Raw genomic sequence first — 17,781 nt, forward strand, 5'->3', positions numbered from 1 at the left:
GATCAAAAGATGGGACTGTATAGCACGGATATCAGAAGCAAGCGGACTGGCGTTCAATGTCAATTATCATCAACGCTAGGGAATCGAGCTCAAAGACCCAAAAGATAATCATTCCTCAAAACCGTCGAGGAAAGCAAAAGCTCATAGAATGGTCGATCCAAGTCCAGAATTAACAAGTCCAAACCAAAAGCCTCAGATGGAAAACGAGCAAGTAGATAAAGTACATTAGGCTGATATCAGTTTGTATCAGGAGACCTCATATTCAACGTGAAAAATTGCCGTGGGGATCCCACTTGCGACTCAGGACAAGAGATGAAATAGTTCCCATCCATCTCGCTGGTGTGATGCAGACAACCGGTACCGAGTAGTCGCCAGCGGATTCGCATGCGATGCAGGAGCGGAAAAGAGGAATCGAACATATAACAAAACAACGTACCATCCGATATATTCAAGCGACGAGATGAAGATGAAACGCACCCAGATTCGTAAAAAAAAAGAAGAGCAAGAAAAGCCTCAAACAGGTATCCTATGGTACGCCAGTTCCCCGCTTCTTGAGACTGAAATGGAACGGTAATGAATCAATAAAAGGACAATAAAGGAGATGAATGGACCCCAGGCGGAAACGGAAACCATCTCTAGTATTACGCAGTACCCTTCTGTCTTTTCCCGCCGACCCGGGGACTGGCTTTGACTTTGCCCGCGCCTTGGGGAGCAGTTCCATTGACTTCCGCACCACCAGTATCGTCGTTCTCCACCTTGACGGTACTGGCCCGTCGACGCTTGTTGGTCACTTGCGGGCTGGCACTAGCACTGGTGACCTGGCCAACGTTGGGCTGCATCTGCCCCTGTTGTACCATGCCAGGGGGCCGGCGAGATGGCTCTGGGCCGGACTCGGGTGGGCTGAAAGGTGAGGAGAGCCTTGACCGGGCAACCCGAGATGAGCCATTGCGGGGGATGCGAACTGATTAGGTCCGTTCATCTGGGGTCCTCGTAGATTCTGGCCTTGCTGCATTGCCGGGTTCATGGGGCTGGGCATGAACCCCGGATTGGGATTCTGGCTCTGCAGCGTGTTCACCAGATTCCGTAGTGCTTCAGGAGGCGAAAATTGTGGATTCTGCTGCGAGAATTGGAACAGCATCTGCATATGCGAGATAGTCTCCGCCACTTCTAAGAAACTCATGACCGCCGTTGGCACACCATTTGCTGTGACCATAGACTCGGGCAGAGACGGTGCGGCTTGCTGGGCCTGCTTCTGCTGGGCCCGTTTGCCCATATTCTTGGAGACTTTCGGGCTCTGTTTCTGCTCTGACAATTCCAGCGCCTGTAGCTGGCTCCGCGGAAGATACTCGGTATGATTCATCACAACAATGTCAAGCATTTCGATCTTGTTATTGTGATCGAAGTGCGCTATAAGTGTCCCATTGGTGAATAGCTTTCGAGAAAGTTAGAAGCGTATCCCAAAACCAAGGCGAATAGTAAACAAACCTGAGAATCATTGGTGAACCAGTAGATAAACGACGTCCTGCGACTCTCCACAATGCGACCACCATTGGGCGAATCTCTCTCGCGCGCACCTTCAACCAGCATCTGAATCTGACGGATTCCACTCGTAAATTGAGTCAGATAATACCGTGCTAGGGCCGGCGTCGAGATCTCGAATTGTTTCGAACCCGCTTGGGGATTGTACACCCCTTGTCGGAGAACGCCAACCGGAGAATAGAATTTATCAACAAATGCTTGCCAATACAGCAAATCCTGGGCTTCGCCGCGACTCTGTCGTCAAGTTAGCACAATCTCTAATCAAAAAGCACTCGCATATTGCGACAAATTACGACGTACGCTAAAGTTACTCAAATGCTCCGCAAAAGTGAGCAAGGCCAGAATCGAAGTGCCTTTCATGCCCATCCTCTGCTGCATCATCATGGCGGCTTGATTCTGAGTCTGCTGGGCCTTCATTTGAGCCTCCTGGGGAGTCATTTGTTGCTGCTGGCCTTGCGGTTGTCCCTGTTGTTGTTGTTGTTGTTGTTGCTGGTGCTGCTGTTGCGGTGGTTGCTGCTGCTGTTGGTGCTGCTGGCCGGGTTGCTGAGCCTGCGGCAACTGTTGCGGGGCCGGGTTTGGTGTCGGATGCGGTTGGGGAGCAGCACCTGGCTGCTGCTGAGGCTGACTGGAGGGAGGTTGAGGAGGGTTCGGCTGAGGCGTGCTGCTTCCTTGATGTGGTGGAGGTTGCGGCTGAGGTGTTACACTTTGAGCGTCATGCATATTCTGGGGATGTGCCGCATGACGCTGCTGCGGTGTATGCTGACCCGGTTGCGCGGCTGCTGCAGCGGCGGCCGCCGCGGCATGTTGAGCTTGCTGGGCTTGTTGAGCTTGCTGCGCCTGGTGTGCCTGGTGTGCCTGTTGCGCTTGCTGAGCCTGCTGCATAGCAAAGAGCTGTTGCTGCTGTTGCTGAATGTTCTGAGGGCCATGAGGCATTTGTTGAAGGTGCATTTGTAGATTTACCGGTCGCATTCCCGAATTCGCTTGCATGGCGGCTAATTGAGCAGCGTTTAAACCCTGAGTGCCATTGGGTAATGACACTGGGAGACCTGCATGCTGCTGTTGCTGAGCTGCTTGCTGCTGCTGAAACATCATGCGCTGTCGAAGGATCTGTTGTTGGTGCTGGTGTTGTTGTAGCAACTGAGGGTTATTGGCAACTATTTGAAAACAAGTCAGCAAGAACCGTTTACCCTCTCCACGTTAACAATGTCCAGCAAAGAAACAAAGGACGTACACGTTTGAGCAAATTGCGGTTGTTGGAACAGATGCGCCTGCGCAGGCCCCAAATGAGAAAGTGCATGAGCCTGGACAGGACCACCAGGGCCTGTCGTTCCAGCGCCTGGAGGCATTCCCATCATCGGTCCTCCTTGAGTGACTTGAGGCCCTCCTGGCGCCGACACGCCCGGGTGCACCATCCCGGCACCAGGATGAGCGTTAGGATGTTGTCCTTGGGCCATTGGATGACCTGGCGGCAGGCCAGGATGTTGCGGCATGCCTTGATGGGCAGGAAATGGCTGCGCCATCATCATCGCTATGCAGCGAAGTCGCCGAGATCGGGACTCCTAGAATCGGTGAAAGGGAGAGATGGTGACACTGAGGATGGGACAGGACTGGTGGATAAAATAATAAAGTAAGAATATCGACAATTTAGATTGAAGGCGGACGTCTGTCAAAGTCAAAAAAGAGCGCGCTCTTTGACGTGGAGGAACGACAGGCCGCTTTTAGCGTCGGGGCGGAGGCCAAGACGCAGCAGTCGGGCGACCGAACTTGCGTCGTTATCGTTGAAAATTAGACAAGCGTCGTTGGCGCATGGATTGGTCAAAATGGGCCCTGGTAATCTCTAGCCACCAGGCCACTCGACTTCTATATTATCGAAAACCGAATTGGGTCAGTTGTCGAGTAACGAGGGCCAGGCCAGAGTTGCAATAATAAAAAGGATAAGGAATAACGATGGGATGGGTTTAGGAGGCCGGACGGAGATGTGGAGGGGCTAGGGGCCAACGAGAGAGTGAGAGCGAGAGAAAGGCAGACGGGCACCCCGTCGCGATCGCCAGGTTCGATGATCGCTCGTTTCTTGATCCAGAAAACAAAATCGAAAAACACGAACAATACAAACCACGTACAACTTTCAAGGAAAAAGCTGCCACCAGTTAAGGTGGATAAGGTTGGGGGGATCGACCAGAGGGTAAAAATCAGAAGAAGACACACACTCATAAGGCGAGAGAGAGAGTCCCCGGCCCTTTGAGGCTTTTCGTTTTTGCTGGACGGCGCCCGTCGGCCAGCGCGAATCACAGAAGCCGCTAGGTCGGATGGGGTATGTGGCACGTGATATCCGGAAAAAGGTTGTTGCGTGTTCCCGCTTGTTTCTTTTCTTTTTATTCTGCCTGCCTCTCTCCCACAGAAAGATTCTTCCGTTTCATCTTCTCAACACTGTTGGCGATAAATCTGTCGACTTCTCAATCTCTGAATATGGGCTTTCGATAATGCCTGTGGAAAAGCTTTGATCGTTGCATGATGTGCAGAAGGAGGCTGAATCACAATGAATTGATTCTACATCCTGATGCACGATCATACCACTGCTAACACATCAGGTCACCTCTGAAGCTACGCTCATGGGACATTTGACAAGGTTAGTCTACTATTTCCATTTGTTCTTGTTGATCATGAAATACATCTTCGAAGATGACAAAACCTTTTTTACTTCTTTACTCTCCGAGTCGCCCTTGACGAGACATTTCGGACCTCCCTTTCCCGGTTGGTCTGCTACTTGCCAGTATATTTTGTCTGAGAACTATCTCAATTGCTCTGTTTTTGCATGCCATATAGTCCGAAATATCTGCTAACTTCGGATCAGTGTAGTGCCAGTTATCGAATGTCCAAGAATTGAGTCGAACCGTACTGTTGCATTGTCTTCCTGGATTCAATTATCTTGCCGTCACATAGAACAGCCGTATATAGATAATTCATAGTCAGCAATGCCACTTCGGTTCCAATTTCATTGTTGTGTCTTGTAAACGTTGTACATCTTCCGCTTCTCGCCGGTATACGGTCATCACGCATTATAACCATGTAGTGTCGATCATACGTCAGCCCCTTATTACCCTTGGTTTTTACTTGGTCTAGATTACCTTTGAAGCTCTGGATATGCTCGTAGATATGATTCTGGGCAGGTAGGCCAATTGAGCTGCTATGCATCTTCTGTACAAAACGACAAAATGTCTACGGAGTAAAAGTCAAGTCGCAAAGCGTTGTTCAGCTTGTCCATCTTTGTCAGCCATCAAACAAAGCCATATAATTTATGTCACGTGACTAAGCTCTCCGTCGGCAAAAAAGGATCAGCATCGGAGTAACCGTCACAACGTTCTTTTACTCACGACTTGGTTGATGCAGACGTTTGCGATTCGCAACTCAGCGTAACCCTCATAACCTAGCTCCGGTGGCAGAATTTGCCCCGGATGTATTCGTCAATGGTACAGGGCAGGCTACTTTCGTCCTTCGCCCGACCCTGCCGCTTCGTCGCCCATCGCCGCTACCCCCCAACTCTCGCCTCGTCTGCACGTCGCTTTCATCTGACGCCAAAATGGCTATCTAGCGCACCATCTGATCCCAGCGACTCTCGGAACTCACCTCCGGAAAGCGTCGCTCACGATATTCCCGCACTGAACTCGGAACATACCCCCTCCGAAGATGCTCCCTCGACAAGTCCGGTAGCAACAACAGAACGAGTGGTGAAGAAAGATCCGGGTCCCTATGGCTCAGGTGTACGGAGGGCGTTAAGGAACCGGAGACAGGGCAAAGATCTCATAGCTCCGGTAGCAACTGTCCCGCAATGGTTCCGTGAACGAAATACTGTTTTGCATGGTGATGAAGAACAGGCCGTTGCACAGTCCCGACAACAGGTTGAGATACGTCGCTTAGAAACGAAGGAAAAGAAAGCGGAAGCGCATGCTCAGTCCCGGGGTGGTGATGGAGGCGACCCGTTACCATCTGAGGCACAAAGCGACACAGGCCATCGGTATGTCCTAAGCGAAGCGCTATGGGAAGAACTATGCGCGTCTGCTAAAGCAGGCCTACGGCTTCCACCACCCAAATATGCGCAAGAGCCTTCGGCGCAAAAATCGCACCTCGTCCTACAATACCCGGGTGCGGATGGCATCTTATTTTTGGATGCGGTGGTGAAGCGATTAGCCCAAGAGCTAGGCGCGGATGTTGTGACGCTGGATGCTCAGGACATTGCTCAGCTATGCAGTGAGCAAGACATGGCGGACAGCGGTGCGACGTCGCCTATCAGGTCGCTGGGCTACGAGGTCTATCGGCCGTCTATTGCTGAATCGTGGCAGGACTTGGGAGACAACCTCAACGAGAGTGAAGCAGACGACACTGACTTTATCGACGCTCCGGTGCCGCCGAGGAATTTCCGACCCGGCTTAAAGGGAGCGAAATTTATCACGATCTCGAGCGCGAGTAATAACGGTGATATTCCATTGCCGAGTATTCTTGGGCTCAAATCACTGATGACCTCGTTCAATGGGCCCCTGGATGGTACAGCTGCGGCACAGAGCCCGAGCGATCGAGTCGAAGATAGGCGGCTTCGACTTGTTCACGAGCTAATTAGCTCACCCAGCAAGCGGTCCAAGTCAGTATCTGAGCCAGAATCGCCGTCGGAGGCTCAGGCTGCCGCCGTTCGCGACGTCATCGTGCAGGTGCAGGACTATGGGGAAATCCAGGCGGCACGTGAAGGTGCTAAGTTTATTACTCTATTACAAAAAGCTATCATGGATCGGAGAAAGGCCGGCACTCGAGTCCTGTTCATTGGCACCTCGGCGCAGGAAGTCAGCCCCGATTCGGACTCGGCGAGACTTATGCAAAATGCCTTTGACGACCATTTCTCGCAAATGCTGGTCATTACACCAGGAATGGAGTCAAAAGTGGTGGAAATGACGTTTACAGAGGACCGCAAGAGGCGTACGCTGGACATCAACATTCGCCACATGCAGGATATGCTTCGTACTCGACTGAATGAGAGCGCCTCTGCAGTCAAAGATGCCATTTTCGAAAATCGGTCTTGGCCACTACCTCCGTCCCTTGTGAAAGAGTCCGGTTTAGATGACCGCTACTGGCCTTACAGCCAGATCCACTGGGCGACAACACTTGCCCTTGGTAGCGTTGGCCCGAACGAACCTTTGGGTTTTGAACACATCCAGCGTGGTATTGAGATGATGCACAAGACAGACCAAACCAAGAATGACTGGCTACGAGAGCGGACGCCAAAATCTACACCTGAGGCAGGTACCGACAGGGAGCGTTTATTAAACTCTTTGCGTAAAACCTGCAACTCCCATGAGAAGAAGTTGCTGAATGGCGTTGTCGATGCCAACAATATCCGGACAACATTTGCCGACGTCCATGTCCCACCAGAGACTATCGATGCTCTGAAGACGCTGACTTCGCTGTCCCTCATCCGGCCAGAGGCTTTCACATATGGAGTCTTGGCTACGGACAAAATTCCAGGATTATTGCTCTACGGCCCGCCAGGTACCGGTAAAACCCTGCTTGCAAAGGCCGTTGCTCGGGAAAGTGGTGCGACTGTTCTGGAGGTCAGCGGTTCCGAGGTGTACGATATGTATGTCGGCGAGGGCGAGAAGAACGTCAAAGCAATTTTCACCTTGGCGAAGAAACTAAGCCCATGTGTGGTTTTTATTGACGAGGCAGATGCCATTTTCTGTTCCCGGACGGGCGCCAGTAGTCGCACCTCGCATCGGGAGCTCATCAATCAGTTCCTCCGAGAGTGGGACGGAATGAACGACATGTCTGCATTTATCATGGTTGCCACCAACCGACCATTCGACCTCGACGACGCCGTCCTTCGACGCCTCCCAAGAAGGCTTCTTGTGGACCTTCCGACGGAGCAGGATCGGTTGGCCATTTTGAAGATCCACCTGAAGGACGAGACCCTCGATCAGTCGGTCGATCTAGCTGAGCTGGCTCATCGAACTCCTCTTTATTCCGGCTCTGATCTGAAGAATCTCTGCGTTGCGGCCGCTCTGGCCTGCGTTCGAGAAGAGAACGACCTCGCGGCCAAACATCAGGGCCCCGAGCCGTACCAATATCCAGCGCGTCGCATATTGACTCGGGCGCACTTTGAGCGGGGAATGGAAGAGATTAGCGCGTCGATCAGCGAAGATATGTCCTCGTTGTCGGCAATCAGGAAGTTCGACGAGCAGTACGGTGATCGTAAAGGCCGTCGCAAGAAGAGCGCCGGATGGGGATTCATGCCTCTTGGTACGGAGCAGGCTGAAACGGATGCTGCGCGTGTCCGGACTTGAACATATTCGATTTGGCTCTGAATTCTTGGGTAATCTCGTTTGGATTAGGAGAAATACATGGTATGGACTCGGGATTTATGTGACGACTTGTGTACTATTAGCGACATGGTATAGATAGATAGGACTTGTACTAGTATTCTGCCTAACAAAGAGTATATATTTCATCAGATTCTGCGTGCTCTTTCTCTTAAATACATTATGAAAGCGCAAGATAGCGTATCGACTATTGACTGCTGATCTGTCGGCGCCATCACCCACAAAGTTTGGACTTTGTTTTTGTCGCCATGACATCTTCGAATTCTCCTGTCCCGCCCCCTTCAGTCGCTGCAACTCCGCCACACACAACACACCTCTCCCACTCCAGGAACCCCTTGTCTCTAATCTCGTGCTCTACGGGTTCCACGTGGGTCACAGCAAGGGGCCTGCTCCGGACCCGTTTCTAATATACCTTGTCGATCAGCCCACACGACCCTCCGCAGCTCCTCCCCTCACCTAGTCTACCCCTCCCGTCACACAAAAGCCTCACTACCATGTCGGCAGAGGCACGCGACGCAGCCATCCGAGAAGCAAAACGACACGTCTTCGAAGTCGTCCGAAACGACTGGGCCTTTGAGCCCTCGTCGGCCACTTCTGGCGCGCCGGCATCAGCCACACCCGCAGCCCCCGAGCAGCAATGGCTCGAATGGCGACTCCGCGAATACGACAGCTCCGGGTCGGAATTAGAGCCGCAGGATGAGCCAGATAGCCCTGGGGAGCTGGACGGTGACTCGTCCGATTCGTCGCGGGTAGTGACTGCGCGGGAGCGGCGGCGCAAGCGGCGCAGACAGCTGGAGGAGGACGAGATGCGGTGGAATATCGGATTGCGGACGTGGGTTGAGAGGCGGGATGCGTGGACGGGGGCGCGATCGAAGGAGGAGGTTTTGGCGACGGAGGATCGAGAACGAGGCGCTGCCGTGCATACTCCGGGGGAGACACAGGCTACGGGTGCTGAGCGGGACGGGACCGCGGATCTTGTTGCGCGGACAGGGAGCTCGCTTGCGATCGCTGAGAAGGAAGGGGAGCCGCAGCAAACACAGGCAGATCCAGCTGTTGATGAAGCGGCCAAGGAATCGACGGAGACGGGCCTGGCCGTACCTGGCCCAGAGTCCTCGCATGATGAGTCTGTCTCTCCACCACCTCCTCCGTCCGCCGGCGAAGTCCGCGACCCCCTCATACCTGTCGCCCCGTCCTTCATCCCCGTAAGCAACGCCGTGCGCGCTTCGATCACGCCTGCCATGTATCCGTCTATCTACTCCAAGGTGGTGGTGCAGGCGCTGACACCCACGGTGCCCATCAACCTCGCCGACGTCGTCAAGGCGATGGTGCAAGGATGGAAGTCCGACGGCCAGTGGCCCCCAAAACCGACCTCCATCGTCCTCCCGGATGACTCCATCGTGCATAAGAACGGCAGCGCCGCAGGCGATGCACAGGGATCTCAAGAGTCTAAACGCCGATCGAGCGTCGTCGGCGCCGTGAAGAAGGTGTTCCACTTCTCCGGCTTCCACTCGAACCCGTTCCATCGCCGAGGCTCGAGTCATGGCAGTCACCCTGAGGCGCACGACGGGCAGCCCAAGGATGGAGGGCCTGATCTTCCGGGTGCTGGGCATCCGAGCAAATAAGTTTTCAGTTTACGTCTGCTGTGATGAACTTGACTTCGAGATTTCATGTTCGGGTTGCATTGGACTGGTGCTACGGACGGTCTTTGGCGAACAGGATGCATCATCTGGAGTGGCTTATGTTTTACTCTGTCTATGTTACGTCTTCTTCCTTACTTACTGTCATGAGTTGTATGACGATCAGAAATGGACGACTCAGTGCTATATGGCTCTCACGATGGAACGCCGTGTATAACCCCATGTAGCACGAAAACCATTATACCAAATCACGTTGCTATTCATCTCATAAGCAGCACAGGCAAGGCAAAGCACAATCCACCTGTCTCAGTCTAGGCAACGTCTATTTCCAGCATCGTATGCCCGCTGGCGGCGTAATAACAATATCCCCTAGTTCTAACCCGCCATACCATAAATCCCAAGCAACAAGCATAAAAACCGTCCTCAGAAACTATCACTTCAACCGTTCTATACATACTCCAATACGACCACATCTCAATCGGGATAATCTCAGACATGATCTGCCCATGAGCAGTCTACACACCTCCTCACTTTCCACCCCAACCCAGATATATATGTAACCATTCAACTGAAAGTACTCATCGCCACCTCCAACCACAAGAAATCAATCACATCTACAAAGGACCTACCCTGGCGGCTCAAACGACTCCTTCTCCATAGATTGGAAACCCTACTTCATCGACGAGGTGCCTCCCGCCGAAAGTGTCCTTGTGCAGGGTATGTCCATGTCCATCCACCACACCACACCACACCACACACACCAATATCATGGAAATGATACGGATAGAGACGCTAAGCAAGTGACGGCACTAGATCGCATGCTCGGCGGATGACGCTGAGCAAGTCTCGTGCGAGTTGGTGCGGGCGAACAGCATACAGTTCAAAGTTTGGGGTGGTATATGGGTTGTTCGCGACAGAGTTTGCAACAATAGACCGGTACTGGTTCCTTTCTTGAGGATTGGTTTAAGAGTTTGCAAGTCATTTTATTTCATTCATTTAATGCGGTTGTCATCTCATAATCTATATATGGCATAAAAAGATCTCGAGTCAACGCCTTCCGACAGCGAGTATATACTGCATAGCTGACAAGCAGAGCTCGTTAATCCGCCTCATCGAATAAATCAACGGCCCTCACAGTATCCAAAAAGGTCTGGACAGCCTGCTCAAACGCTGCCACTGGTGTGCGCTCAATCTCGGCAGCAACTGAAGGCTCAAGCTGGACTTCCTGTGGCTGATGACCGCCACGCCGAGTGAAGTAGTACTTTCCCTGATGTTGAGACCAGCTGTCGTTGAGATAGGCTTGCAGTTCATGTGTTGCTGCAGCGCGAAGACCATGGAAGAACGACGGGACAGCTTGGTTCGTAGTGCCGTTGTCATCGAAGGCCTTAGATGATTGTACCAGGCCCAATACCTCGCTCGCCAGCGGCTGTTCACGAAGGGAAGACGCGACAAAAAGAACAAGTCCACGAAGTGCACCGATTTGTGAGACGGCCCACCCTCCCACATCTGTCGCTCGATCTATGTAATCCACAACAGGGATCGCGGAGGTAACCATTTCGACAAGACTAGTAAGTGTGGTGATCGCAGTAAAATCGGTAAGTATGCGGGGGTTCCTTGTGATATACCGAACGGCTTGGTAGGATGAACGGAAGACAGCACCAAGAATAGCTAAGACGGAAGCCCGACACATTGGATCCGTGATATCCATGAAAAACAGCAAGTCTTTAAAGACGAGAGACACCGTCTGTATAATCGGTCGACTGAGGAGCCATGCGGCAGGATTGCTGAACGCGCACTCGATATAGGCGGAAAACACGCATTGTAGGAGGACTGCACGCAAAGTAGGCTTGCACGGGTCTCCAGTCTCGTAGATATCTGCCATGGACGTATGGAGCTGATCAACCAGATATACTTGCTGCCCATCGATGGCTGCTCTCTCCGATACACCCTGGACAAACACAATCAAGGTCTTCACTACCTTCTCGGAACACAGCTTCGGTTCGTAGCTCTTGAGTCTGGCGACAATGTAGGTTGGATCCGCCGACGGGAGTGGGAAAGAGGTAGGATCAGTGAAGAATGGATCAATAGGGCAGATATCCCTGCTGTACTGTTGCAGAAACCCAACGATCCGATGAACAAAGTCAACGTATGCTCCTTGTGCGCTGGCTCCTCCACTGCCCAGTTCCTGGTAGTTTGCCTTCATGGATGCCATCATCCGTTGGATCAGTTCTCTGCAGTCCCGCCTCGTACTTGACAGCTCCCGACTTTCTGTATCTTCCAGATCCTGGACGTGTGCTCGCATATTCGAAAGTAGACTTGAGAGAAGTGATAACCTCCGTTGACTGAGATCTTCCAACGAAATGGAATATCGATCATTCTGCCGATCTTTCGAGAACGGTAAGTTGTGCAATAACGGGTCCGTGGTGTCGAGATTTAACAGCGCCTCCGTGAGACGATGCTGGAATTTGAGCATCGATACCCGTTCCACCAAGCTCGACAGCCACATGCTCAGTATCAAAAGCCTACACTCAGACAGGCATCGTGGGTCTCTCTCAATACAACTTGCAAGGAAGAGGGGTGTAAACTTCCTTGTCTGCACAGTCGATCGAAGCGAAGACCACGACTCTCCATCGTAATGGCCGAGATAATTATCCCAATGTTTCAGCCCGTGCTTCACAAGAACCCAGGCAATGGAAGTCCAGCAATCAACAACATTCAGGAGTATCACATCTTCCGGACAGTGATCCTCGCCAAAGCAGTTTGACACAAGACGGGATACCGCTGGAAGGAAAGCCGATTCCACATACTCAACGCCTTTGCTTACTGAAGGGCTTTCATCCCCGTATATTGCTTCAATGTCAGTCCAGTCCCCATACTCTTGGCTGTCTTCGTCAGCTGGAACTGTGGGAGTCTTCGCCGCCGGGACGGGGTTCGCGTCGCATTTCTGAAGGTAAGCAACGATTACAAGTAACGCCTCAGAGACTACAGTATTGACACGAGCCACCTTGGGATTGAAAAGACCCAGAATTGCTCGAATAGGTGCCTTGGATACAACCACTCGCGCATGCTCCAGCGTCGGAGCTGCACGAACAGCGTTCTGTAGACCACCGAGAGCCATGGTGAGCAACGATTCGATTTGCCTTTGGTTCTGAGAAATTGTCTTCTCAACCTCTTCACGAGAGAAGCTCTTTGCTATAGCGTTCTGAGCTTCGATTTCCTTCCGTGCGAGGGAGTGCTGCTTCAAGAACTCGGTGAGGAAATAACAATGCCAATCGGCAAAAGGCTCAAGTCCAGATACGTCCTCGTCGGTTGACAACTTGAACCGCACGAGTCGGCTCCATGCCCGGATGCTGATGTTGCACGTTTCACGATGGGAAATGGCAGGGTCAACAAGCGTCTTGATGATCTCCAATCGCGGACGACATCCATCAGGAACAGCAAAGTAAAGAGTGCACAGAAGATCATGATGGTTCCTCACGGCGTCCAAGTCCGACTGAGAAATAGGCTTTTCCTTGGGATATCTTCCATCGTGATTCGGTAGTAGTCGCCAAGCGAAATTTCGGATCTGTTTCTTGTCACAGGACAATGGCAAAAATCGCAGCCCGGTTGCCAGAATCTTCAAAAAGATATGATAAGATGGGTCGCCTGGTTGGACATCAAAGGAAGGGTTGCGGTCGAGTTCATCGAGAAAAGAAGGAGACTTGTAGCTCTCCTCGAGCTTCAGATCATAGAGATGCCTTTTCGCAAAGAAGTCATACATGAGTTGCATTATAGGCCTGCAATCTCGCCAGCCCCAACCATTGATCAGATGGTGGCATCTTCGAAAAAGCACTCTGCAGTAATTGTTGCATGAGATTGGTTGCGTTTCAGCGTTGGTGTCGTAGTTAGCGAGAACGGGTGAGAGCAATCGTTTCACCATCAACCAGTTGTCATGAGCTTCCCGAAAGCGTGCTCCAATTCTGACCAAACCGCACGAATCAAATTCATTGAGCGGCAATGTGGTGAATAAGCTTTCCCACCCATTCTCGAAACCATCGATATCTCCTGAATTACTCGAATCCCCTCCAGCTGACAAGTAGGCTTCAGCAATCAACTCACCGAAGCAACCTTTGAGTTTATCCATGGACTGCAACACATGTCGCACAATCACATAGGCCTCGATGACAGATTGGTCCGCCTGGATGCCCGCTTCACGTTTGTTAGGAGATTTGTTGTCTTGAAGGAACGTGCGCATCAGTATCTGTGCCGTTCGACTTGCAATGAAGCCCAGAACCCGTCTGGCAGCAAACTTGACCATATCTGAGATCTCATGGGCAATATTCCCATCAACAAGAGCATGACAGGCTACCTGAAACGCTTGGCTCGCAAACACAAGATTGTAGGACGCAATCTGGGTGAGATAATCCCTCGGACGCTCGTCACTCAACGCTACCGCCGTAAGTTGCTCGTTCAGCTTTGCAATGAGACTCTGGGCTCGTTTGACAAATCCCATCCTATCAATCGGATCCTCAAACGCCAGGTGTTCTGTGACGTACTGGACCAACGACCTGTACAATGCACAAGCGTCGTGGGAGGCCGTTCCTCGATCCATGCTTGTTGCAACCTCAGAGGCAGCCTTCGTCTCTAACTCTTCAATCATAACGTCAAAGACTTGGCCGAATTCAGAAGAGACGGTGTCATTCCAAGGACCCCACCGGAAAATCTGGTCCCTCAATTTGATACGAGACAGACCAGTTTTCACATCCATATTGCGCGATTGAACGTTGAGAGCACGCGCGAACTGGCCACTCCCTATAAACGTAGATTCATGGAAGAATGTGCCAGGGCAAAGAGGTGTGATGTCAAAATCAACGGTGTAAGTGCGCCGAAAAGACTTGAGTCCGTTGCCAGTGCTGATTGTAGAACGCGAGTTTTCCAGAACAACACTATCTGCCGGCACGGTAGTGCCAGAATCTCGAGTGTCAACCTCTTGACTATCGAGTGCACCAAGGTCCAGTCGCCGAGGTGGTCGTTTCTTCAACTGACGGCGCCTATTATGACCTGGAAGTGTAGGCGACGCGTCGGTGGCCGGGTTCGGGATCTCGGCAGAGACATCTGATTGAACCTTGGTAGGGAGAGACGGCGTGAGAGTGTCCGCAAGGTAACGACCAAGGGGTAAGTTCCGGTGCGCCGGGTGTTTATGCCGGTAGTCTCGATTCAGCAGTGCAAGCGTTTTCTGGAAGAGCGACGGTGAAGCAGAGTTTCTGCTAGCGTCTGTTATTTCGGGTTCCGCTGGGCGTGGGCCGTTTCTCTTCAGAGATGAAACGGCAAAGTTTCGTCGAATGACCCATTTCCTACCTTGCTGCCCAGACGCAGGCTTCGGGCGCGACGAAATGTCCCTTTCTGTGGTTGGAGTGATAGCTGGGACATCTGGAGGCGTCTCATCAAGAGTATCGTCGATCATATCAACTGAATTCGTCCTCTCAGGATCTGGCAAGAAGCCTCTCTCCTTTAAAGAGGGATTGTAATTGGTAACGACGGCTGATTGATTGACAGAGCGATCCAACAATGGCGGTCGCGCGTAAAGCTTGGTCTGTACTCGAGGCAATTGCGTCTGCCGCAGCTTTCCTTTCTGCCACTCGCCCAATGCCTTGTTAGCGTCCTCCGTGTCCAGTCGCGATCCCAGCTTGATGAACTTGCGGGATGGGCTTCTCCTGCCCATATCTTTGCGGGAACGTGCTCGTCGCGCGGCCACCCTCAAGAATTGAGGCTGTTCATTGCGAGGCCGATGAGCAACGTCTGGAGCGTCTAAAATGCCTAGTCTAGGGAGTCGGCGCGGCGCAGCCCTTTCCTTTCGGGCTCCATATTCTGGATCGGTAATTCTTGTCTGTCGCTTCAACCGCGGTCTTTTGGTGTGACTATGAGAGTGTGAGCCACCTGTTTCCGTCCTCTGGCGTTTCTTGCCCGGCTTTCGACTTCGTGGGCCTATTGGACCCCGAGGGATTGGCGGAAACATGTAGTCTATATGATCAGACTCAGGAATGTCGTCCCCAGCAATGTCGTCATCAAACGGCAAATCGAGCTGAAATAACTCAGCCATCTTTTTGTGGGCGTCTACAGGCATGTCCTCCTCTGCTCTGCTACTCTCACCACTGTCATCATCCGCAAGGTGGCTCAACGAGGCCAATGGCTCCCTAGCAGTTGAAACCATCCTAGAATCATTCTTTTTCGTGATCTTCCTGGCAACGCCCTTAGCGTTTTCTGTTCGGTGAGATACCAGTCTATCACGCTGTCGCTGCGTGGAAGGGAGATTTCCCTGTCTCTGGTTCTTTTGGTCCAGTCGCAGCCAAGATGCCGGCAGTACACCTTTGATCTTGCGTTGTAGGGCCCTCACTGCGAATTGCTCATCATCTTCTTCAGGTGCATCCTCGCCCACATCGGAGTTTGGTTGGCTCTGATTAGTAGCTTCACCATCCACAGAAACCTGGTCGTCAGCGCCGGTCAACCAGTCCGTCATGTCAGAATTTATAGCATTGCGTCCATTGACTCGAGGCTCCGTAACCGGCGTAGTTAAAGTCGGTGGCGTGAATCCAAGTGGGAAACGGAATCCCTCAGCGTGCTGACTGGTTTGCGTGGAAGAGACGCTTCCTGAGCGGGGTGGACTTGGTATGTTGAAGATAGAGTCATGTTCAGGACGTGCAGGAGATTGGCCGATGACCACCTTTGGCTGGGACGCATGTTTCAGAGAGCGTCGGTCAGCATCTCCAGGTCGGGATACCCTGCGCCGTTTTGAAGGACGAGCATCTGGTCTGTTCGCTAAATGGTCTTGGAGTTGTGGGTCTACACGACCTCGCCGATGTAGAGGATCCTTGTGGACGTGTCTATCAGGCAGCGGTTGATCCATTGTTGGAGATGATGGCGGAAATTGAAAGTCTTCAGCTGGACTGCTTGAAGGAGGCTCGAAGTCCTTGCTTTGACTCTCGTCGGCTGTGTCATGTACAGCTTGATGCAGAGGTACCCGTACGGGTTTCAGGCCTCGGGCTTTCATGAGACTCCGGTACTTCGCATCTTCGAGCAGGTACGGGTGTAATTGGATAGGATTCCGCTGTCTCAATGACCTGCGCATGGGTTGTGACATCTCCTGTAGTATATGGTCCGGGATCTCAAAAGGCAGCAGTGGCTCCTCTCGATTCTGCGGAGCTTGTGTTTCTGTGGTCTCTGTTTCCTTCTGCACCTCTTGCCTATCTCGCAGACTGTCATCATCTTCACCCAGACTTATCGAATGAAGTGATGAGAGAGGAGAAGAAAGAGGAGATATATTCTCATTCACGTTCACTAGCTGCGTCCCAGCTTCGTCGATAGTTGACGAGTTCTTCTGGGTTCCGGGGTCCTTCCTCTTTGAAAAGTAAGTAATCCGTCTCCGGGATGGCTGCACATCGAACTGTAACTCGTCTGGGGAGCTGGGAATGTCCCATATGCCGGCCTGCGGTTGGGTGCGAGGCGTTGACGGAGTGCTGGGATTCGTGGCGGACACTCCACTTGAACTGGACGAAGAGTCTGCCACCTTTCTCGTAGCAGGCGCACTCTGGTTGGCTCGATCTTTGTGGTTTCCTCGGACAGAGCCAGAATCACTTTGAGACGTCTTCTTCCTCAAATCCACCATCGTAGAGTCCTCCTCTGCCTTATCAATGGCGGGAGTGCTTTCTTCAGCATCCTTCGAGCTTAATACCACATCCCGAGCCTTGTCGGTACCGTCGTCACCAGCCCCATCCAATTCTCCCTCGTTTGCCTCATCGTCTGCGGCCGGCGCAGTGAGCTTCGCATTGGGCGCAACAACCTCTTCCGTCCCTCTATCACTATCCTCAAACCTCCCACTCACCACCTTTGACTCCTGACTGTCAAAGTCAAGCTCCGAGTCCGAGTCCGGTACAAACCCTCGTTCCCGCCATGATTCCATTTGTGACCTTGGTGCTGTGTGCCCATTTCCCTATTTGTCCATGCTTCGTCCGCGGCTGTGAAGTTCGTCCAAAATACGCGCGACTGATGTAAATGAGAATTGACCACGAGAGTGCAAATGCGTAGAGGGCAAGGCCGGAGCGTCTATGTCGGATTGGGTGATTTCAGGTCGAACAAAGTTGTTCGTTGATTAGACGCGTCGAAAATGCGTGGACGCGTTGTTCCCAAAAGGCGGAAATCGTAAGTGGAATAATAGTATGGAGCAGTTCCGCAGTGGGAGCCTAGGAGCCTGGAACCGCTGGCGTTAAAGT

At 52.2% G+C, this 17,781-nt stretch overlaps 4 protein-coding genes across 4 annotated transcripts; 2 read left to right on the forward strand and 2 right to left on the reverse strand.

Moving 5' to 3' along the window:
* Positions 1-641: 641 nt before the first annotated feature.
* Positions 642-3,065, reverse strand: P174DRAFT_456645 (LIM domain-binding protein; the record flags this gene model as incomplete). The annotated part of the gene is made up of 5 exons (XM_024829454.1): positions 642-810; positions 855-1,432; positions 1,486-1,773; positions 1,840-2,693; positions 2,771-3,065. The coding sequence occupies 5 exons, from the start codon at positions 3,063-3,065 to the stop codon at positions 642-644; spliced, it is 2,184 nt and encodes a 727-aa protein (XP_024687690.1).
* Positions 3,066-4,706: 1,641 nt separating this feature from the next.
* Positions 4,707-8,015, forward strand: P174DRAFT_437531 (ATP-binding protein). Its single transcript, XM_024826323.1, has one exon. The coding sequence runs from the start codon at positions 5,004-5,006 to the stop codon at positions 7,860-7,862; it is 2,859 nt and encodes a 952-aa protein (XP_024687691.1). The 5' UTR covers positions 4,707-5,003; the 3' UTR covers positions 7,863-8,015.
* A 160-nt stretch (positions 8,016-8,175) lies between these two features.
* P174DRAFT_437532 (DUF4050 domain-containing protein) lies at positions 8,176-9,845 on the forward strand. Its single transcript, XM_024826324.1, has one exon. It carries the CDS (start codon positions 8,393-8,395, stop codon positions 9,518-9,520), a length of 1,128 nt encoding a protein of 375 aa, XP_024687692.1. The 5' UTR covers positions 8,176-8,392; the 3' UTR covers positions 9,521-9,845.
* Positions 9,846-10,520: 675 nt separating this feature from the next.
* Positions 10,521-17,660, reverse strand: P174DRAFT_447641 (uncharacterized protein). The gene has a single exon (XM_024828688.1). The coding sequence runs from the start codon at positions 17,469-17,471 to the stop codon at positions 10,635-10,637; it is 6,837 nt and encodes a 2,278-aa protein (XP_024687693.1). The 5' UTR covers positions 17,472-17,660; the 3' UTR covers positions 10,521-10,634.
* Between the last annotated feature and the right edge of the window lie 121 nt (positions 17,661-17,781).

The sequence above is a fragment of the Aspergillus novofumigatus genome (genome assembly GCF_002847465.1).
Source record: "Aspergillus novofumigatus IBT 16806 chromosome Unknown P174scaffold_1, whole genome shotgun sequence".
NCBI classification, from domain to species: Eukaryota; Fungi; Ascomycota; class Eurotiomycetes; order Eurotiales; family Aspergillaceae; genus Aspergillus; species Aspergillus novofumigatus.